At 31.6% G+C, this 18,296-nt stretch overlaps 1 protein-coding gene across 2 annotated transcripts in view; it reads left to right on the top strand.

Annotated features, from left to right (window-relative positions):
• The window catches only part of rdo (leucine-rich repeat domain-containing protein reduced ocelli), a 423,162-nt gene extending 407,775 nt beyond the window's left edge, over positions 1-15,387 (top strand). For both annotated transcript variants that reach the window (XM_073971011.1, XM_073971012.1), the window contains exons 11-14: positions 4,653-4,799; positions 6,097-6,259; positions 6,518-6,649; positions 14,222-15,387. In XM_073971011.1, the coding sequence (XP_073827112.1) occupies positions 4,653-4,799; positions 6,097-6,259; positions 6,518-6,649; positions 14,222-14,967 (1,188 nt within the window). In that variant the 3' untranslated portion in view covers positions 14,968-15,387. The remainder of the gene's footprint in view (positions 1-4,652; positions 4,800-6,096; positions 6,260-6,517; positions 6,650-14,221) is intronic.
• The last annotated feature ends 2,909 nt before the right edge of the window (positions 15,388-18,296 follow it).

Raw genomic sequence — 18,296 nt, 5'->3', positions numbered from 1 at the left:
AACCTGAAATTTAGAATTAAGATTACTGACGGTGTATAGGATTGAGATATGGAGTAGTTTTCGAAATTCGTACTTATGTGTACGAAAAGTACTAAATGATACTAAAGTTAGTACAACTTGGATTTGGGTGAACGGATAGAGCTGGAAACTTGACATTTGGAATTAAGATAAATGTTGAAGTGTACGATTGATATATGGGGTAGTTTTAGTACTTATGTTTACGAAAAGTACTAAATGGTATTAAATTTGGTACAATTTGTATTTGGGTGAACGGATAGAGCTAGAAACCTGAAATATGGAATTAAGATTACTGACGGAGTATAGGATTGCGATATGGGGTAGTTTTAGAAATTCGTACTTATGCTTACGGAAAGTACTAAATGGTACTATGTTTGGTACAATTTGGATTTGGGTGAACAGAAAGAGCTGGAATCCTGAAGCTTGGAATTAAGATTACTTATGGAGTGTAGGATTGAGGTAGTTATGGAAATTCGTAGTTATGGTTGCGGGAAGTACTAAATGGTACTAAATTTGGTACAATTGGAGTTGGGTGAACAGATAGAGCTGGATTCCTGATATTTATAATTAAGATTACTCATGCAGTGCATGATTGAGGTAGTTTTGGAAATTCGTACTCATGGGTACGGAAAGTAATAAATGGTACTAAATTTGGTTCAATTTGGATTTGCTTGAAAGGATAGAGCTGGAATCCTGATATTTGAAATTAAGATTACTCTTGGAGTGTAGGTTTGAGGTGGTTTTGGAAATTAGTACCTATGTGTGCGAAAAGTACTAAATAGTACTAAATGTTTGGGTGAACGGAGAGAGCTAGAATCCTGAAATTTGGAACTTAGATTACTGTTGGAGTGTAGGACTCAGAGAGTTTTGGAAGTTCGTACTTATTGTTACGAAAAGTACTAAATTGTACATTTTAGTACATTTTAAATTGGTACATTTTAGATTTTGGTAAAGAGCAAACTCAAACCCATAGCAGAAGATACTCTCGGATATTATAAACGATCTAAAAACAAGGAATGGATGACACAAGATATATTGAACTTGATGGACCAGAGAAGAAAATATAAAAATATTAATCATGAATTATATTGGGAGCTGAATAGGGAAATTCAAGCTTCCATACGCACTGCAAAAACGGAATGTCTAAAAAACCAATGTCTGGAGATTGAAAGACTACAAAAACTACACGACGATTTCAACCTCCATCGAAAACTAAAAGAAATTGCCGGTGCATACCGAAAGACGTCATCAAATGTATTGTATAATAAAAGCAACAAACCCTTATTTGACATTGATGAAAAGAAAACTTTATGGAGAGACTACATAAAAGAAGTATTTACGGACGACACCAGATCAATCTTTGAGCAGCACTCCCAACAACATCTATCAGGAACAGCAATAGGTAGAGCAGAAGTAGAATCTGCAATAAAGTCGCTAAAAGATAAAAAAGCGTGTGGCCCAGATGAGATTCCCTCTGAAATTCTAAAATTAATAAATCATGAAAACATGGATCTCTTAACAAAATTATTCAACAACATATATGATACAGGCCAATACCCACAGGAGTGGTTAAAATCGACATTTATTACCATCCCTAAAAAAAGTCACGCTAAATACTGTCACGAGTTCAGACTAATTAGTCTTATGAGCCATGCTCTAAAAATATTCCTTAGAATTATTCATTCAAGAATATATCCGAAATGCGAAAGCGTAATGGGAACGTCTCAGTTCGGCTTCAAAGAAGGCATGGGTACCAGAGAAGCCCTTTTTTCCATAAACACTCTGATACAAAAATGTAGAAACGCCCAAAAAGATGTATTCCTATGTTTCGTTGATTATGAAAAGGCCTTCGACAACGTACTACATGATAAACTGATAGACATTCTTAACTCAATAAATATAGGTAAGAAAGAACTACAATGTATAAAGAGTCTATACTGGCACCAGACTGCTCAAATTGAGGTAAACGGAGAAATGATGGAAAGTATACCTATATCCAAAGGAGTCAGGCAAGGGTGTATACTGTCTCCATTGCTTTTCAATATTTATTCAGAACAAATATTTCACGAATCGATCAATAGATTGCGAAATGGCATCCATATAGGCAGTACGGTTTTAAACAACATTAGATATGCTGATGACACAACTCTAATGGCACATAACATATCCCAACTTCAGAACCTTGTGGATACACTCTCAACTTGCAGTGAAAAATATGGCTTAAAAATTAATATCCAGAAGACAAAATTTATGATTATAAGCAAAAAAGAAGAACATAATAACGCTATATTAAAAATACACAATTCAAACATACAGAGAGTTAAGACTTTTAAATATCTTGGAGCTACAATTACCGAACAATGGGACTCATCGAAGGAAATAAGATGCCGAATAGAGTTGGCGAGAGATGCATTTCTGAAATACAAGCGAGTTTTTACCAGCCATGACGTCAATCTTGAAACGAAGACTCGATTTGTCAAAGCATATGTGTGGTCAGTCCTACTGTACGCAATGGAGGTGTGGACAGTGAAATCTGCCGATATTAAAAAGTTAGAAGCCTTTGAAATATGGATATATCGGCGAATATTAAAAATTCCTTGGACTGCTCATGTTTCAAATGCTGAAGTATTGAGGAAAATGCATTGCGAAAGAGAACTCATCACAGCCATAAAGAGAAGAAAAACTGCTTATTTGGGACATATTATGAGGAATCAAAAATATAAATTATTACAAAATATAACCCGCATAAAAATTGAAGGAAACCCCATTAGAGGAAGAAAAGAGTTAACATGGATTGATAACATCACGGAATGGACTGGTATTCGAGATGTCACAAATCTATTAAGCATGGCGAGAGACAGAGAGGGATTTGCAGATTTGATAAATAATGTATGAAGACAAATAATGTAGATATGATAATTGTAATTAAATTGTATTGGTCGCTAATATTCGGAAAACGAATGTGCAAATAAAGAAGAAGAAGATTTGGGTGAACGGATAGAGATGGAATCCTGAAATTCGGAATTACTGTTGTGGTTAGTTATTGAAATTCGTGCTTTCATACGAAATGTATTAATGGTATTATGGATAGAGATGGAATTCGGAAATTTGGTATTATAGCCGCTGTTGGTGTGTAGGGTTGAGATATGAATGTGGTTGTGGAAATACGTACTATAAGTGTACGGAATTTACTAAATGGCACAGAATTTGGTTAAAATTGTTAATGTGTAAACGGGTACAGCTGAAATTGAAATTGTGAAATTCGGTATTAGTATAGCAGTAGGCGTTTAGAGTGGGGATAGAGAGGAAGTTTTGGAAACTCAAACTTATGTATATGAAAAAAAAAATTATCGCGGTTGGGATATAATTTTGGATATAAAGAAGTAATTTTTGAAATTAATACATATTATAAGTACTAAATATGGTACCAATTTCGTATAGCATGAAGACATATGGGTGGAATTTCGAATTGTTGTATGAGGGTTTACGTTGGTGTTAAGGATAAGGATTTTTTGAAATGCATGCAAATTATGAAATTAGGCAGAGGGCTGCCTGATTTATTAAGAAATACCAAATGTTCTAAATGGTATTAAATTTGATGTTGGGTGTAGCAAAGAAACTGGAATTATATTAATACTGTGTGTGAAAAGTAGAAAATTGCAATAAATTTGGTATTGGGCTAAGGAATAGAAGTGGAATTCCGATTTATTATTTATTTGTCAGGTTCATTGTTAGAGGTGGTCGTACTGTTAAGATTTTGATCAGAATGTTTATTGAAATCCGCCTTGAAATGTATGAAAGGTTTCCACATGTAATACCATTGGCATTGGTAGAGCTATGTAGTACCATTGGTAAACAAGTAGAGCTAAAACTATTGTTTTCATGTCAACAGGAATTCTAAATAATGTGCTGAAATCAAAAAGTCAAACGTATCGTTTTAACAAAATTTGTTCTTATTGTTGTTGTCTATTCTGAACGTAATAGTAAGTACATTTGAAAAAGTGGATCTATGCGGCTAATGGTTTACAAGAAGGTTTTTACACCCTGAGAATAAAAAGGCCTAAAATAAACTGTCTCAAAAATTAACTATTATATAGGGTAACATCTTTTGAATAAAGGTTTTCTACATTTTGATACCACAAATTCTAAAATTCGGTTGGAAAATGGGAATAAAAAATATGGATAAAATTGTCAAACCGTTCTAATAAAACATTGACTGGAATTTAAAATGTAGGCCGCTGTTAAAGTGTAGAGGTGGGATAAGGTCTTTTTTTGAAATTCGAACAAAACAGTACTTAAATAAAATTAAATGTCAGTTCAAAAAGGTATTCGTACATCAAAATTGTCAGTGTTCACCATATTAAATATCGTTTATTTGTATATTATTCCTTTTCCGCGTACGAAGTAGCGGGCATTTTGCTAGTAAAATATAAATGGTCACAAATTTTATTGTCATTCTTTTAGTTGTGGGAAGTGTTTAAATTCTAAGATCGTAAAATTGATTCTGTATGGATATACAAATTAATTTTAATTATATTTATGTGATGAATATTGACATTTTAATGAAGATAATTTGTATCACTTTATAACTATTAACAATTTGATAATACCATTTATGCATTTTTGTTTTTTAGTTCCTTGATCTCTCCCGAAACCAATTGCATGGCATTAATGAGGAATTAGTGTTGCGTATCCAGGCCATACGCAATGTACGTTTGGATAATAATCCACTGATATGTGATGAGTGTCACATGGGCAAATTAATAGATGTTGTACGACAGGTAAGTCCATAAAACAGATGATTCGTTGAAGTTATATGTGCTTATTGAGACAACATACTTTGTATTACAATTCAAATGCTTCCCAGCAAAATGTTTGTAGCCAAAAAAGTAGTTGAATCATGAGTGCAAGTGCTTCTGGACTACATCTTTTTTCGTGAAAGAAGTCATGATTTTTACAAGGGCATGGTGCAGTGAGGATACTGTCTAATTTGTATCTTCATCACATGTTTTGCGTGACTCTGTGGAAGTCAATAAAGAAGCATTTCTTAAGAAGTTTTCGAGTATTTTTGAGCAATAAAAGCGAATTCTCTACTATAAAAACTAAAAAATAACCATAACGGATCATGTTTTTTGCTGTTTAAAAGTCGTTTTGCAAAAAAACTTATAAATTGTTCATATACAAAAAATTCGATGATGTGGATACAAATCGGATGTTGTCAAACGATAAAGAATAGACTGTATGAATCATGACTCTCTGTGGACTACTCCGGAAAGAAGCTATGAAAGTACTACTTCATCATGAAGTAGTTCAATTTTATTTTGCTGGGTTATTATTAAAATATGTGAACCTAACAAATATTGAGTGACAAATTTTCTGTTATTTTTATATATCTTTCTTTAATATAATATTTTTAATTTAAGTGTTTTATTTCTCGACCTATCTTTCTTACATTAGGTAGCAAGGCATTTTGTTTTATGTTACTGTTGTCACTATTTATCGTTTCCTTATTTTAAAATTTATTTCTTCCTAAGAAATTTGTTCAAATGTTGAACACAAAAAAAATGCAATTCCTTAAAAATTCCATCTTAAGTTATCCGTTTTGCACAACTTGTTGGTCGAAACACCTTCATCTCCAGTTTTAGTTTTATTCTATTTCCAGTTTTATTCCAAAACCGTACATTGTGAAAAAGGCAAATAATAAATAACAAGCATTAAATTCATATGCAAATGATGTTTCCCGTGCTTTGTAAGATCAAAATAAATATTTTTGAAAATTTTCTAAAGGAAAATAGTTATTTGTCATAGTGTTTCTTTTCCGGTGTTGTCCCGCTGTTGCTTGCTTCGTGAATGGAAGTTATCTATTATTAGTTTTTCTTTCCCCGTTCATATTTCTTAACAATTCAGGAGAGTTGTACCAGTGAATTTGTTTTGTATATTCTTTAGTTTAGTTATGTAGTTTTTTAGTTATTTTTGTTATGATTTACAATTTGTTATTTTTATTGCTCTTTTACGGTGTGTGTTTGTTCCCTTTGCCATTTCTTATAATAGAGTTTTTTTATTTATTTTTCTTTATAGTTACAATGGAAATGGGAAACATATCCGATTTGTTTTCTACCAAAAACCTTACGAGGTGCCGAGATAACTGACTTGGATGCAAATGGCCTGGATTCCTGTTTGGAATACATTACCGATGAGGAGCAAAACGCTGCCAGTACATCGCACAATTTTCTTGAAGCAGGTAAGTGCAATCATAGTGCAGGACACTTGCATGCAAGTGGCGCTTTTATTTGAGCCGCGAGCAATATAAGAAAAGTCGTTGCGTATGAGTGATATTGATTTATAGAAGTTACACATCACTCATACGCCATATGCGACTGTGTTATTGGTAAATAAAAATTCAACGAGTGTCTAACTAACTACAGGAACAATTATTCATGCTTACGTTTTAAAATTAAAATAAAACTTTTTTAACTTTTCTTTTTTCCCTTCCTTGCAGGTGGTCTCAACACTCTTGCCATTCTGGGTGGTGTTATATTTGTTCTAATTGCCATCATAATAATCTCAGTGGCAATCTGTTTCTCGAGAAATCGTGCACGTTACTATACACGAGAGGATCATCTTAATGAAAGTAAGTTTTAAACTTGGCTAATAAAAATAAACATGAAATACTAAAAACAGAAAATAAATACAAACAAAACAGACTACAAATGTGCAGCAAAATGAAATGAAAACAAACTTTGACTTAGGAAAAAAAGTTTTTAATTCAACTATTGTTTATTGGTTGCAACTGGCTAATATAAAAATAGGAGGTGGGTGAATGGGAGTGATGGAAAATGCGATTAAAAATAAATAAATAAAACATATAGCAAGCTAGAGTATGAAGGCTTTGTTCAACTTCAACTTCAAATAATTTGTTTTTTTAAGGAATCCATGTTTGAATTGCGGTATAAATTAAATTGGCAATAATACAAATTTAGTTGTTCTGCCATTTGACCCAGTTACTTTTTTCTATAAAAGTTATTTAAGGAAAAAAAATACAACTTTGTTTCCTCAATTATATATTTGCAACATTTGCTTTATTTAAACATTTCTGTCTGTGTGTGAGTGTGACTTTCTATCATAACATTTTAACTTTTGCCACTACTGCAACACTGCAATCAATTCTAGCGAATGAAAAAAAAAACATTTTGGCAAAGCATTGACTTGTACCCTACCATAAAAAAAGCATTGCACAAAAATTGAAGAATTGCTGGTATTCTTTATATTTTGGTGTGATTTTTATAGCAAAAATTCCCTTTAACAAACAATTGGCCAGCAAGCAAAACAAATAAACAAACAAACAATTGAACCAGCGCTGTGAAAAAAACCGTCAAAAATTTATTTTCTTACTTTTAATGGTACTTAAAACTGTTCCCAAAGAGGAAGGCAAAACTTTGTTAAAAGCCAAAGTTTTTTTCCATCTTCCGCAACATATTGTTGGTGAAATTATGGTGCAGGATTTGTGTGTGTTTTTATTTGGCCGGCCCAGCCAGTGAAAGGGAACGAATGGTTTTTGGTTGTTAGTTACTGATTTTTTGGCATTCTTTTGTTTCGTGAGTTTGCCACTTTTTTCCAGCAATTAAAAAAACTACATTCAATTTCATGGAGTAGAGGGGAATGGAGCAGTGGAGAAAAATTGAAGAAAATTTATTGTCATTTTTGCAATGAAAGTGTGCGGTCATGTTTGTGGTATTTGATAATGTCATTTTGTGAAAATTGATGTTTAATTAAAAAATAAATAAAATATGAGCTTTAGTTATTTTTCATTAAAGGAATGAGGCTCACTAGCTGGCGGACTTTAATAAGCGACTAATGGACAAATAAATCGAGCGGATTTTTGTGGATTTTTTAAAGAAAATTTTTTCATTGGTCATCAGACCAATCAATAAACTTGGATTTTTTAATGAATATATATTCATTCGACATCAGACCAATCAATAAACGTGGATTTTTAAAGAATATTTTTTCATTGGCCATTAGACCAATAAACGTGGATTTTTTAAAGAATATTTTTTCATTGGCCATTAGACCAATAAACGTGGATTTTTTAAAGAATATTTTTTCATTGGCCATTAGACCAATAAACGTGGATTTTTTAAAGAATATTTTTTCATTGGCCATTAGACCAATAAACGTGGATTTTTTAAAGAATATTTTTTCATTGGCCATTAGACCAATAAACGTGGATTTTTTAAAGAATATTTTTTCATTGGCCATTAGACCAATAAACGTGGATTTTTTAAAGAATATTTTTTCATTGGCCATTAGACCAATAAACGTGGATTTTTTAAAGAATATTTTTTCATTGGCCATTAGACCAATAAACGTGGATTTTTTAAAGAATATTTTTTCATTGGCCATTAGACCAATAAACGTGGATTTTTTAAAGAATATTTTTTCATTGGCCATCAGACCAATAAACGTGGATTTTTTAAAGAAAATTTTTGTTCATTGGCCATTAGACCAATAAACGTGGATTTTTTAACGAATATTTTTTCATTGGCCATTAGACCAATAAACGTGGATTTTTTAACGAATATTTTTTCATTGGCCATTAGACCAATAAACGTGGATTTTTTAAAGAATATTTTTTCATTGGCCATTAGACCAATAAACGTGGATTTTTTAAAGAATATTTTTTCATTGGCCATTAGACCAATAAACGTGGATTTTTTAAAGAATATTTTTTCATTGGCCATTAGACCAATAAACGTGGATTTTTTAAAGAATATTTTTTCATTGGCCATTAGACCAATAAACGTGGATTTTTTAAAGAATATTTTTTCATTGGCCATTAGACCAATAAACGTGGATTTTTTAAAGAATATTTTTTCATTGGCCATTAGACCAATAAACGTGGATTTTTTAAAGAATATTCTTTCATTGGCCATTAGACCAATAAACGTGGTTTTTTTAAAGAATATTTTTTCATTGGCCATTAGACCAATAAACGTGGATTTTTTAAAGAATATTTTTTCATTGGCCATTAGACCAATAAACGTGGATTTTTTAAAGAATATTTTTTCATTGGCCATTAGACCAATAAACGTGGATTTTTTAAAGAATATTTTTTCATTGGCCATTAGACCAATAAACGTGGATTTTTTAAACAATATTTTTTCATTGGCCATTAGACCAATAAACGTGGATTTTTTAAACAATATTTTTTCATTGGCCATTAGACCAATAAACGTGGATTTTTTAAACAATATTTTTTCATTGGCCATTAGACCAACAAACGTGGATTTTTCATAGACCAATAAACGTGGATTTTTTAAAGAATATTTTTTCATTGGCCATTAGACCAATAAACGTGGATTTTTTAAAGAATATTTTTTCATTGGCCATTAGACCAATAAACGTGGATTTTTTAAAGAATATTTTTTCATTGGCCATTAGACCAATAAACGTGGATTTTTTAAAGAATATTTTTTCATTGGCCATTAGACCAATAAACGTGGATTTTTTAAAGAATATTTTTTCATTGGCCATTAGACCAATAAACGTGGATTTTTTAAAGAATATTTTTTCATTGGCCATTAGACCAATAAACGTGGATTTTTCAAAGATAATTTTTTCATTGGCCATTAGACCAATAAACGTGGATTTTTTAAAGAATATTTTTTCATTGGCCATTAGACCAATAAACGTGGATTTTTTAAAGAATATTTTTTCATTGGCCATTAGACCAATAAACGTGGATTTTTTAAAGAATATTTTTTCATTGGCCATTAGACCAATAAACGTGGATTTTTTAAAGAATATTTTTTCATTGGCCATTAGACCAATAAACGTGGATTTTTTAAAGAATATTTTTTCATTGGCCATTAGACCAATAAACGTGGATTTTTCAAAGATAATTTTTTCATTGGCCATTAGACCAATAAACGTGGATTTTTTAAAGAATATTTTTTCATTGGCCATTAGACCAATAAACGTGGATTTTTCAAAGATAATTTTTTCATTGGCCATTAGACCAATAAACGTGGATTTTTTAAAGAATATTTTTTCATTGGCCATTAGACCAATAAACGTGAATTTTTTAAAGAATATTTTTTCATTGGCCATTAGACCAATAAACGTGGATTTTTTAAAGAATATTTTTTCATTGGCCATTAGACCAATAAACGTGGATTTTTTAAAGAATATTTTTTCATTGGCCATTAGACCAATAAACGTGGATTTTTTAAAGAATATTTTTTCATTGGCCATTAGACCAATAAACGTGGATTTTTTAAAGAATATTTTTTCATTGGCCATTAGACCAATAAACGTGGATTTTTTAAAGAATATTTTTTCATTGGCCATTAGACCAATAAACGTGGATTTTTTAAAGAATATTTTTTCATTGGCCATTAGACCAATAAACGTGGATTTTTTAAAGAATATTTTTTCATTGGCCATTAGACCAATAAACGTGGATTTTTCAAAGATAATTTTTTCATTGGCCATTAGACCAATAAACGTGGATTTTTTAAAGAATATTTTTTCATTGGCCATTAGACCAATAAACGTGGATTTTTTAAAGAATATTTTTTCATTGGCCATTAGACCAATAAACGTGGATTTTTTAAAGAATATTTTTTCATTGGCCATTAGACCAATAAACGTGGATTTTTTAAAGAATATTTTTTCATTGGCCATTAGACCAATAAACGTGGATTTTTTAAAGAATATTTTTTCATTGGCCATTAGACCAATAAACGTGGATTTTTCAAAGATAATTTTTTCATTGGCCATTAGACCAATAAACGTGGATTTTTTAAAGAATATTTTTTCATTGGCCATTAGACCAATAAACGTGGATTTTTCAAAGATAATTTTTTCATTGGCCATTAGACCAATAAACGTGGATTTTTTAAAGAATATTTTTTCATTGGCCATTAGACCAATAAACGTGAATTTTTTAAAGAATATTTTTTCATTGGCCATTAGACCAATAAACGTGGATTTTTTAAAGAATATTTTTTCATTGGCCATTAGACCAATAAACGTGGATTTTTTAAAGAATATTTTTTCATTGGCCATTAGACCAATAAACGTGGATTTTTTAAAGAATATTTTTTCATTGGCCATTAGACCAATAAACGTGGATTTTTTAAAGAATATTTTTTCATTGGCCATTAGACCAATAAACGTGGATTTTTTAAAGAATATTTTTTCATTGGCCATTAGACCAATAAACGTGGATTTTTTAAAGAATATTTTTTCATTGGCCATTAGACCAATAAACGTGGATTTTTTAAAGAATATTTTTTCATTGGCCATTAGACCAATAAACGTGGATTTTTTAAAGAATATTTTTTCATTGGCCATTAGACCAATAAACGTGGATTTTTTAAAGAATATTAGACCAATAAACGTGGACTTTTTAAAGAATATTTCTTCATTGGCCATTAGACCAATAAACGTGGATTTTTCAAAGAATATTTTTTCATTGGCCATTAGACCAATAAACGTGGACTTTTTAAAGAATATTTCTTCATTGGCCATTAGACCAATAAACGTGGATTTTTTAAAGAATATTTTTTCATTGGCCATTAGACCAATAAACGTGGATTTTTTAAAGAATATTTTTTCATTGGCCATTAGACCAATAAACGTGGATTTTTTAAAGAATATTTTTTCATTGGCCATTAGACCAATAAACGTGGATTTTTTAAAGAATATTTTTTCATTGGCCATTAGACCAATAAACGTGGATTTTTTAAAGAATATTTTTTCATTGGCCATTAGACCAATAAACGTGGATTTTTTAAAGAATATTTTTTCATTGGCCATTAGACCAATAAACGTGGATTTTTTAAAGAATATTTTTTCATTGGCCATTAGACCAATAAACGTGGATTTTTTAAAGAATATTTTTTCATTGGCCATTAGACCAATAAACGTGGATTTTTTAAAGAATATTTTTTCATTGGCCATTAGACCAATAAACGTGGATTTTTTAAAGAATATTTTTTCATTGGCCATTAGACCAATAAACGTGGATTTTTTAAAGAATATTTTTTCATTGGCCATTAGACCAATAAACGTGGATTTTTTAAAGAATATTAGACCAATAAACGTGGACTTTTTAAAGAATATTTCTTCATTGGCCATTAGACCAATAAACGTGGATTTTTTAAAGAATATTTTTTCATTGGCCATTAGACCAATAAACGTGGATTTTTCAAAGAATATTTTTTCATTGGCCATTAGACCAATAAACGTGGATTTTTTAAAGTATATTTTTTCATTGGCCATTAGACCAATAAACGTGGATTTTTTAAAGAATATTTTTTCATTGGCCATTAGACCAATAAACGTGGATTTTTTAAAGAATATTTTTTCATTGGCCATTAGACCAATAAACGTGGATTTTTTAAAGAATATTTTTTCATTGGCCATTAGACCAATAAACGTGGCTTTTTTAAAGAATATTTTTTCATTGGCCATTAGACCAATAAACGTGGCTTTTTTAAAGAATATTTTTTCATTGGCCATTAGACCAATAAACGTGGATTTTTCAAAGAATATTTTTTCATTGGACCAATAAACGTGGCTTTTTTAAAGAATATTTTTTCATTGGCCATTAGACCAATAAACGTGGATTTTTCAAAGAATATTTTTTCATTGGCCATTAGACCAATAAACGTGGCTTTTTTAAAGAATATTTTTTCATTGGCCATTAGACCAATAAACGTGGATTTTTCAAAGAATATTTTTTCATTGGACCAATAAACGTGGATTTTTTAAAGAATATTTTTTCATTGGACCAATAAACGTGGATTTTTTAAAGAATATTTTTTCATTGGACCAATAAACGTGGATTTTTTAAAGAATATTTTTTTCATTGGACCAATAAACGTGGATTTTTTAAAGAATATTTTTTCATTGGACCAATAAACGTGGATTTTTTAAAGAATATTTTTTCATTGGCCATTAGACCAATAACCGTGGATTTTTTAAAGAATATTTTTTCATTGGACCAATAAACGTGGATTTTTTAAAGAATATTTTTTCATTGGGCCAATAAACGTGGATTTTTTTAAAGAATATTTTTTCATTGGACCAATAAACGTGGATTTTTTAAAGAATATTTTTTCATTGGCCATTAGACCAATAATATAGACCAATAAATATTTTTTCATTGGACCAATAAACGTGGATTTTTTAAAGAATATTTTTTCATTGGGCCAATAAACGTGGATTTTTTTAAAGAATATTTTTTCATTGGACCAATAAACGTGGATTTTTTAAAGAATATTTTTTCATTGGCCATTAGACCAATAAACGTGGATTTTTTAAAGAATATTTTTTCATTGGCCATTAGACCAATAAACGTGGATTTTTTAAAGAATATTTTTTCATTGGCCATTAGACCAATAAACGTGGATTTTTTAAAGAATATTTTTTCATTGGCCATGAGACCAATAAACGAGGATTTTTTAAAGAATATTTTTTCATTGGCCATTAGACCAATTAACGTGGATTTTTTAAAGAATATTTTTTAAATATGACTCCTGTGTCGATGTACATGTTTTTATAAACGTAAATATTTTCACAAAAATTTACTTATGATATGTGAGAAGAATGTTAAGGAGAAAATCTGATGTTGCACGTCTCTTATGCAAATTTTTATGTATCAAATGTATCAAATAGTACGTATACGCAATATCTTTCATGTGATGAGTTTTACATATGCTGAAAGTTACATTTAATTTTCAGGAATATGTAATTTTCGGTACATCTACAGTACCAGGAAAACTTATTTTCATTTCGAAACTTTTTCAATATGTGAAATAAATTTGCTTCCCAACAAATGAAACCACATTTCAACAGTAAATCCATCAAATGTTGAATGAACCATACAACTTCACAGAGTTAATATGTTAGAGAAAGAGAGAGAAACCCAAGAGGATTTTAAGTTAATTTTACAGCCAAGTTTTTTTGTAGAGAGAGTAGTATAAATCCCCCAAAGAAATGTATTACGTGTTGGGAAAATGTTAAACTTTTCTGTGGAAAACGAAAACACAAAAAATCATGAAATTGGACTATGTTTTCTCTTAATGGAAGAAATTGAAGACTTTTTTGTTTTTATGTTTGGTAAAAAACAAAATATTTCATTTATTCATGTTCTTGTATTGTGTTCTCTTTTTTTCATTTGCCATACCTTTAGGTGAAGACAAATGTTTGGAAAAGAATATGGAAACGACCACTACAACCATTACTGCCCATAGCAATGGTTCGGCCACTGCCTCACCCACAAATGGTACCATGAAAAAAACTCCCCTAAATGCCAATGGGAATGGCTATGAGAGTATGGCCTCTGAACCACTGAATCCCAACCAGACCGCGAATGATAACGTTGAGGCCCAGGCGAATGAAATAAATTTCAAATTTCCCATTGATGATCGTGTATGTACCATTGATGAACTGATAGTTGTACCACCAACGGCACCACAATTGCCCAGTACAAAACCACCACAAATGATGGCATCTGCAAGTGGCGCCAACAACTCATCCGCCTCCCCAGCCACTTCGGCGGCGGGAGTTGCAATGTCAGCAATGGAATCTTCAAGCTGTAGCAACATGAATTTAAGATACTTAGCAACACCTCTTAACTGTGGCAGTACCACAGCCCAGGCAGCAGTGGCTGCTGCCGCCACAGTTATACCACCAGGGGCACCATCTGCTGGTGGGACAACCACAATACTTGGTACACCCTTAACACCAGCATACCAGCACGGCAATAGCAACACAATGCCACCAGAGGCAATTGTTGTAGTACTGCCGCCACCAACAGCCACAATAATATCATCAGAACCACTGCCACAACAGCATCAACGTCAGCAGCACCACCAACAACAGCAACAACAATTGTTGCATTTAACCACACTTGAACCATTGGTCAGTGTCAAGTGACCCCAGGGCCCTTTGGGACATTCCAATACAATGCGCAACACAACAGCAATGATGACGACGGCGACAACAACAATGATACCATCACATTTAAGCGGAGATTATCTTTCGCAGCACTAACAACAAACAACCATCACCGACACCACCATCACCACCCATATATAGATAATAATGAAAATACTATTCCCAATGGGAAGAGATGCTACTAGTTAAACCCTTTCTCTGCTCTGGACGGCAGAGTGTGGAAACCATTCCATTGTACAAAGAGTAACATTATCATCATCATCATTTGACATGAATGTTTGTTGCAACAACAATTGTAGCTACATAAAACAAATGGAAAATCCACAGACATACATTCATAACAATATCATCATCACCCACACAAACATAAATAAAGTGTAAATGTATAGGAAAAAAAAACACATGAAACAACAACATACGGTATATAGGCGTGCGTAAGTATGTATGTAAGTATTTGACTATGTCCATTATGTTTTGTACATTACACTGAGTGTTGATAATCCGGGAAAATAAAACTAAACGTCGGTTGGTTTGTGTCAATAGAAATATTTCCAAATGAAATATTTGTAAATTAACTAAGCCAACCGCAAACATCTAATATAGAAATACACCAACATACACACACACATTCATACATAACAATCAAATAATTGCAATGTAATTATGTTGAAATAATTTTTTTTTTGGTTTAACCAAAAAAGAAGAGAGCATTTAAAATTGAAATTTAATTTTGATTACGGAAAAAATATATTTGTATTGTTTTATTTTATGTTTAGATATTATTTCGAACAAATAATAATGAAATGTATTACCAACGAAAATTCCTTAAATGAATTTTGTGCGTGACATTACTATGTATAACCCCATAAAACAATTATGAATTCTGAATAAATTAATTTTTTTTTAAATTCCTTAAAAAAGTAAAAAAAGTATTTCGAGAAAAGCAGAAAACAAAATTTATATTAGTATTCGGAAATGCCAATGAATGAACTAGAAATAAAATATTGCGCTTCCAATGAAACCGCGCTGTAAAATGCGAAGTAATATAATGGTTGCGTATACTTAAAACCGAACAGAAAGTGTGATTCTCATGTATATGAGAATACTGGACACTAAAAAAGTTCGGTTTATCGCTAAAAAGGGTGTTATTTCAAAAAAGCTGAAAAACCAAATTGTAAATTCCCTTCGCCGGGATGAAATCATGATATTAGTAGCGATCAGAAACACTGTCAGTTTGTTTTGAAAACATTACTCTCTGTAATAGAGAGTAATGATGAAGATAAGCCATTGGGGTAATACTCCAGATTTGAAACAATCAAATGAGATTGAAACTTAAAAAAAACAATCAAACAAAAAATATTCATTTGTGGGAAAAATCTATAATGGACAAGTAAGCAAAGGTTATAGTCTGACGGGGCCGTCTATGTGATACCCTACACCTCTGCCCCTGGGAATTAGCTTTCAGCAAATCAAAATTCCTTTACGGAACAAATAAGCGTATTGTAAGAAATGACTTTATCGATTCTGCCACCTTATCACATTAAGCTTGGGACCTACAGCACGGTACGCCTTAACTAATTTTAAATGGAAGGTGCTTACACCTGGGTAGTTTTTGCAAATTCTGAAACTACAATGCTCATAGAAGGGAAATATCAAAAAACAAAAACAAAACAAAACAAAAAATCGCCGGAGGGATTTTCAAATAAATCTCGATTTAAGTTCACATTTTTAGGGGTTCTTAGGTTTTCACGATTTTGCTTGGAAACCGCGAGTCCTATGTACATAGACCTAAAGAAAATATTGTAGCTGTAGAAATTCTCCACAAGATTGAGCTTTATGATATCTTCATAAGTTTTACCGTTTTTGAGATATAGAAGTTCAAAGTGAGACAATGCACTGATTGTATCGCCTCCATATAAAGCAATGTCATTACTGCAATTTCCCAAATTAAACTTATATATCTTGAAAATGGTACAGCCTAGGAAAAAATAAGTCATCCAGTCTTGTAGAGAATTTTCACAGCTTCAACATTTTCTTTAGTCCCATTTTGATATGACTTGCGGTTTCCAAGCAAAATCTTGAAGACTTAAGATAAAAACCTAAAAATTTGAACTGACCCTCTATATCTCAAAAATGGTAAAACCTACGAAAAAACCTAAAGGTCAGTCTTGTAGAGAATTTTCACAGCTACAACATTTTTTTAGACTCATTTCGATACGATTTGCGGTTTCCAAGCAAAATCGTGAAAACCTAAAAAAAAACCTAAAATTGAGAATTTTGATCGCTATTTATTTTTATTTTTTATTTTCGAAATATTTATTACAATTAAAATCATAATAAAAAAATATAAAAAAAGCACTAGCAACTAGGGCTATCGGCCTAATCGCTATTTATTTAAAAATCCCTCCGGCGATTTTTCCTGTTTTTTTTATATTTCATATCTATGAACATTGCTGTTTCAGAATCCGCGAAATCTTCCCATGTGTAAGCGGTTTTCATCAAAAGTTAGTTAAGGCGCACTGAGCATGATATTGTTTTATAAGGAGGCGATACAGTCAGTGCATTGCCTCAAAACGGTAAAACCTACGGTAAAACCTACGAAAATATTATACAGGTCAATTTTGTGGAGAATTTTCACAGCTACAACATTTTTTTCAGGTCCATTTACACAGGACTCGCGGTTTCCAAGCAAAATCGTGAAAACCTAAAGAACCCTTAAAAATGTGATTTATTTGAAAATCCCTCCGGCGATTTTGTTTTTGTTTCTTGATATTTCTCATCTATGAGCATTGTAGTTTCAGAATCTGCAAAAACTTTCCAGGTGTAAGCACCTTCCATTTAAATTTGGTTAAGGCACACCGTGACAGTTTATCGATAAGTCCAAATGGCGTGTCCTAAGGTTATAAAAGTTTTATATGGCTGAAATACTCAGAAAATGTCGCCAACATTACTAAGGTGTTTTTTGCCACCGGTGAAAGTTTGATGTTACCATGCCGGGGAATCGAACCCACGACATTCTGCGTACAAAGCGGATGTGAAGCTGAAATATAGCTCCACTCTATGGAATAATATTAGAAACGATGATACGTAATTATTTTTTTGCTTTCAGCATATTAAATGCCCGGGTTTGGTCCCTAGACAGTGTCTCAAAAACAGTGCAGACGGACACTGCTCCAATTTAATTGAACACTACAAATGCTATATAAACATTTTCAAAGGGAACATTGTGAGTTTATTGAAGATATATCGTCCAAAAACAGTGCACTTGTACCACACATATGCTTGGAAATGCACGCAATTTTCTTCTT

Source organism: Musca autumnalis, unplaced genomic scaffold, assembly GCF_047663935.1.
Source record: "Musca autumnalis isolate F117 unplaced genomic scaffold, ASM4766393v1 scaffold_2, whole genome shotgun sequence".
Taxonomy (NCBI): domain Eukaryota; kingdom Metazoa; phylum Arthropoda; class Insecta; order Diptera; family Muscidae; genus Musca; species Musca autumnalis.
This window is presented reverse-complemented; position numbering and strand designations above follow the sequence as displayed.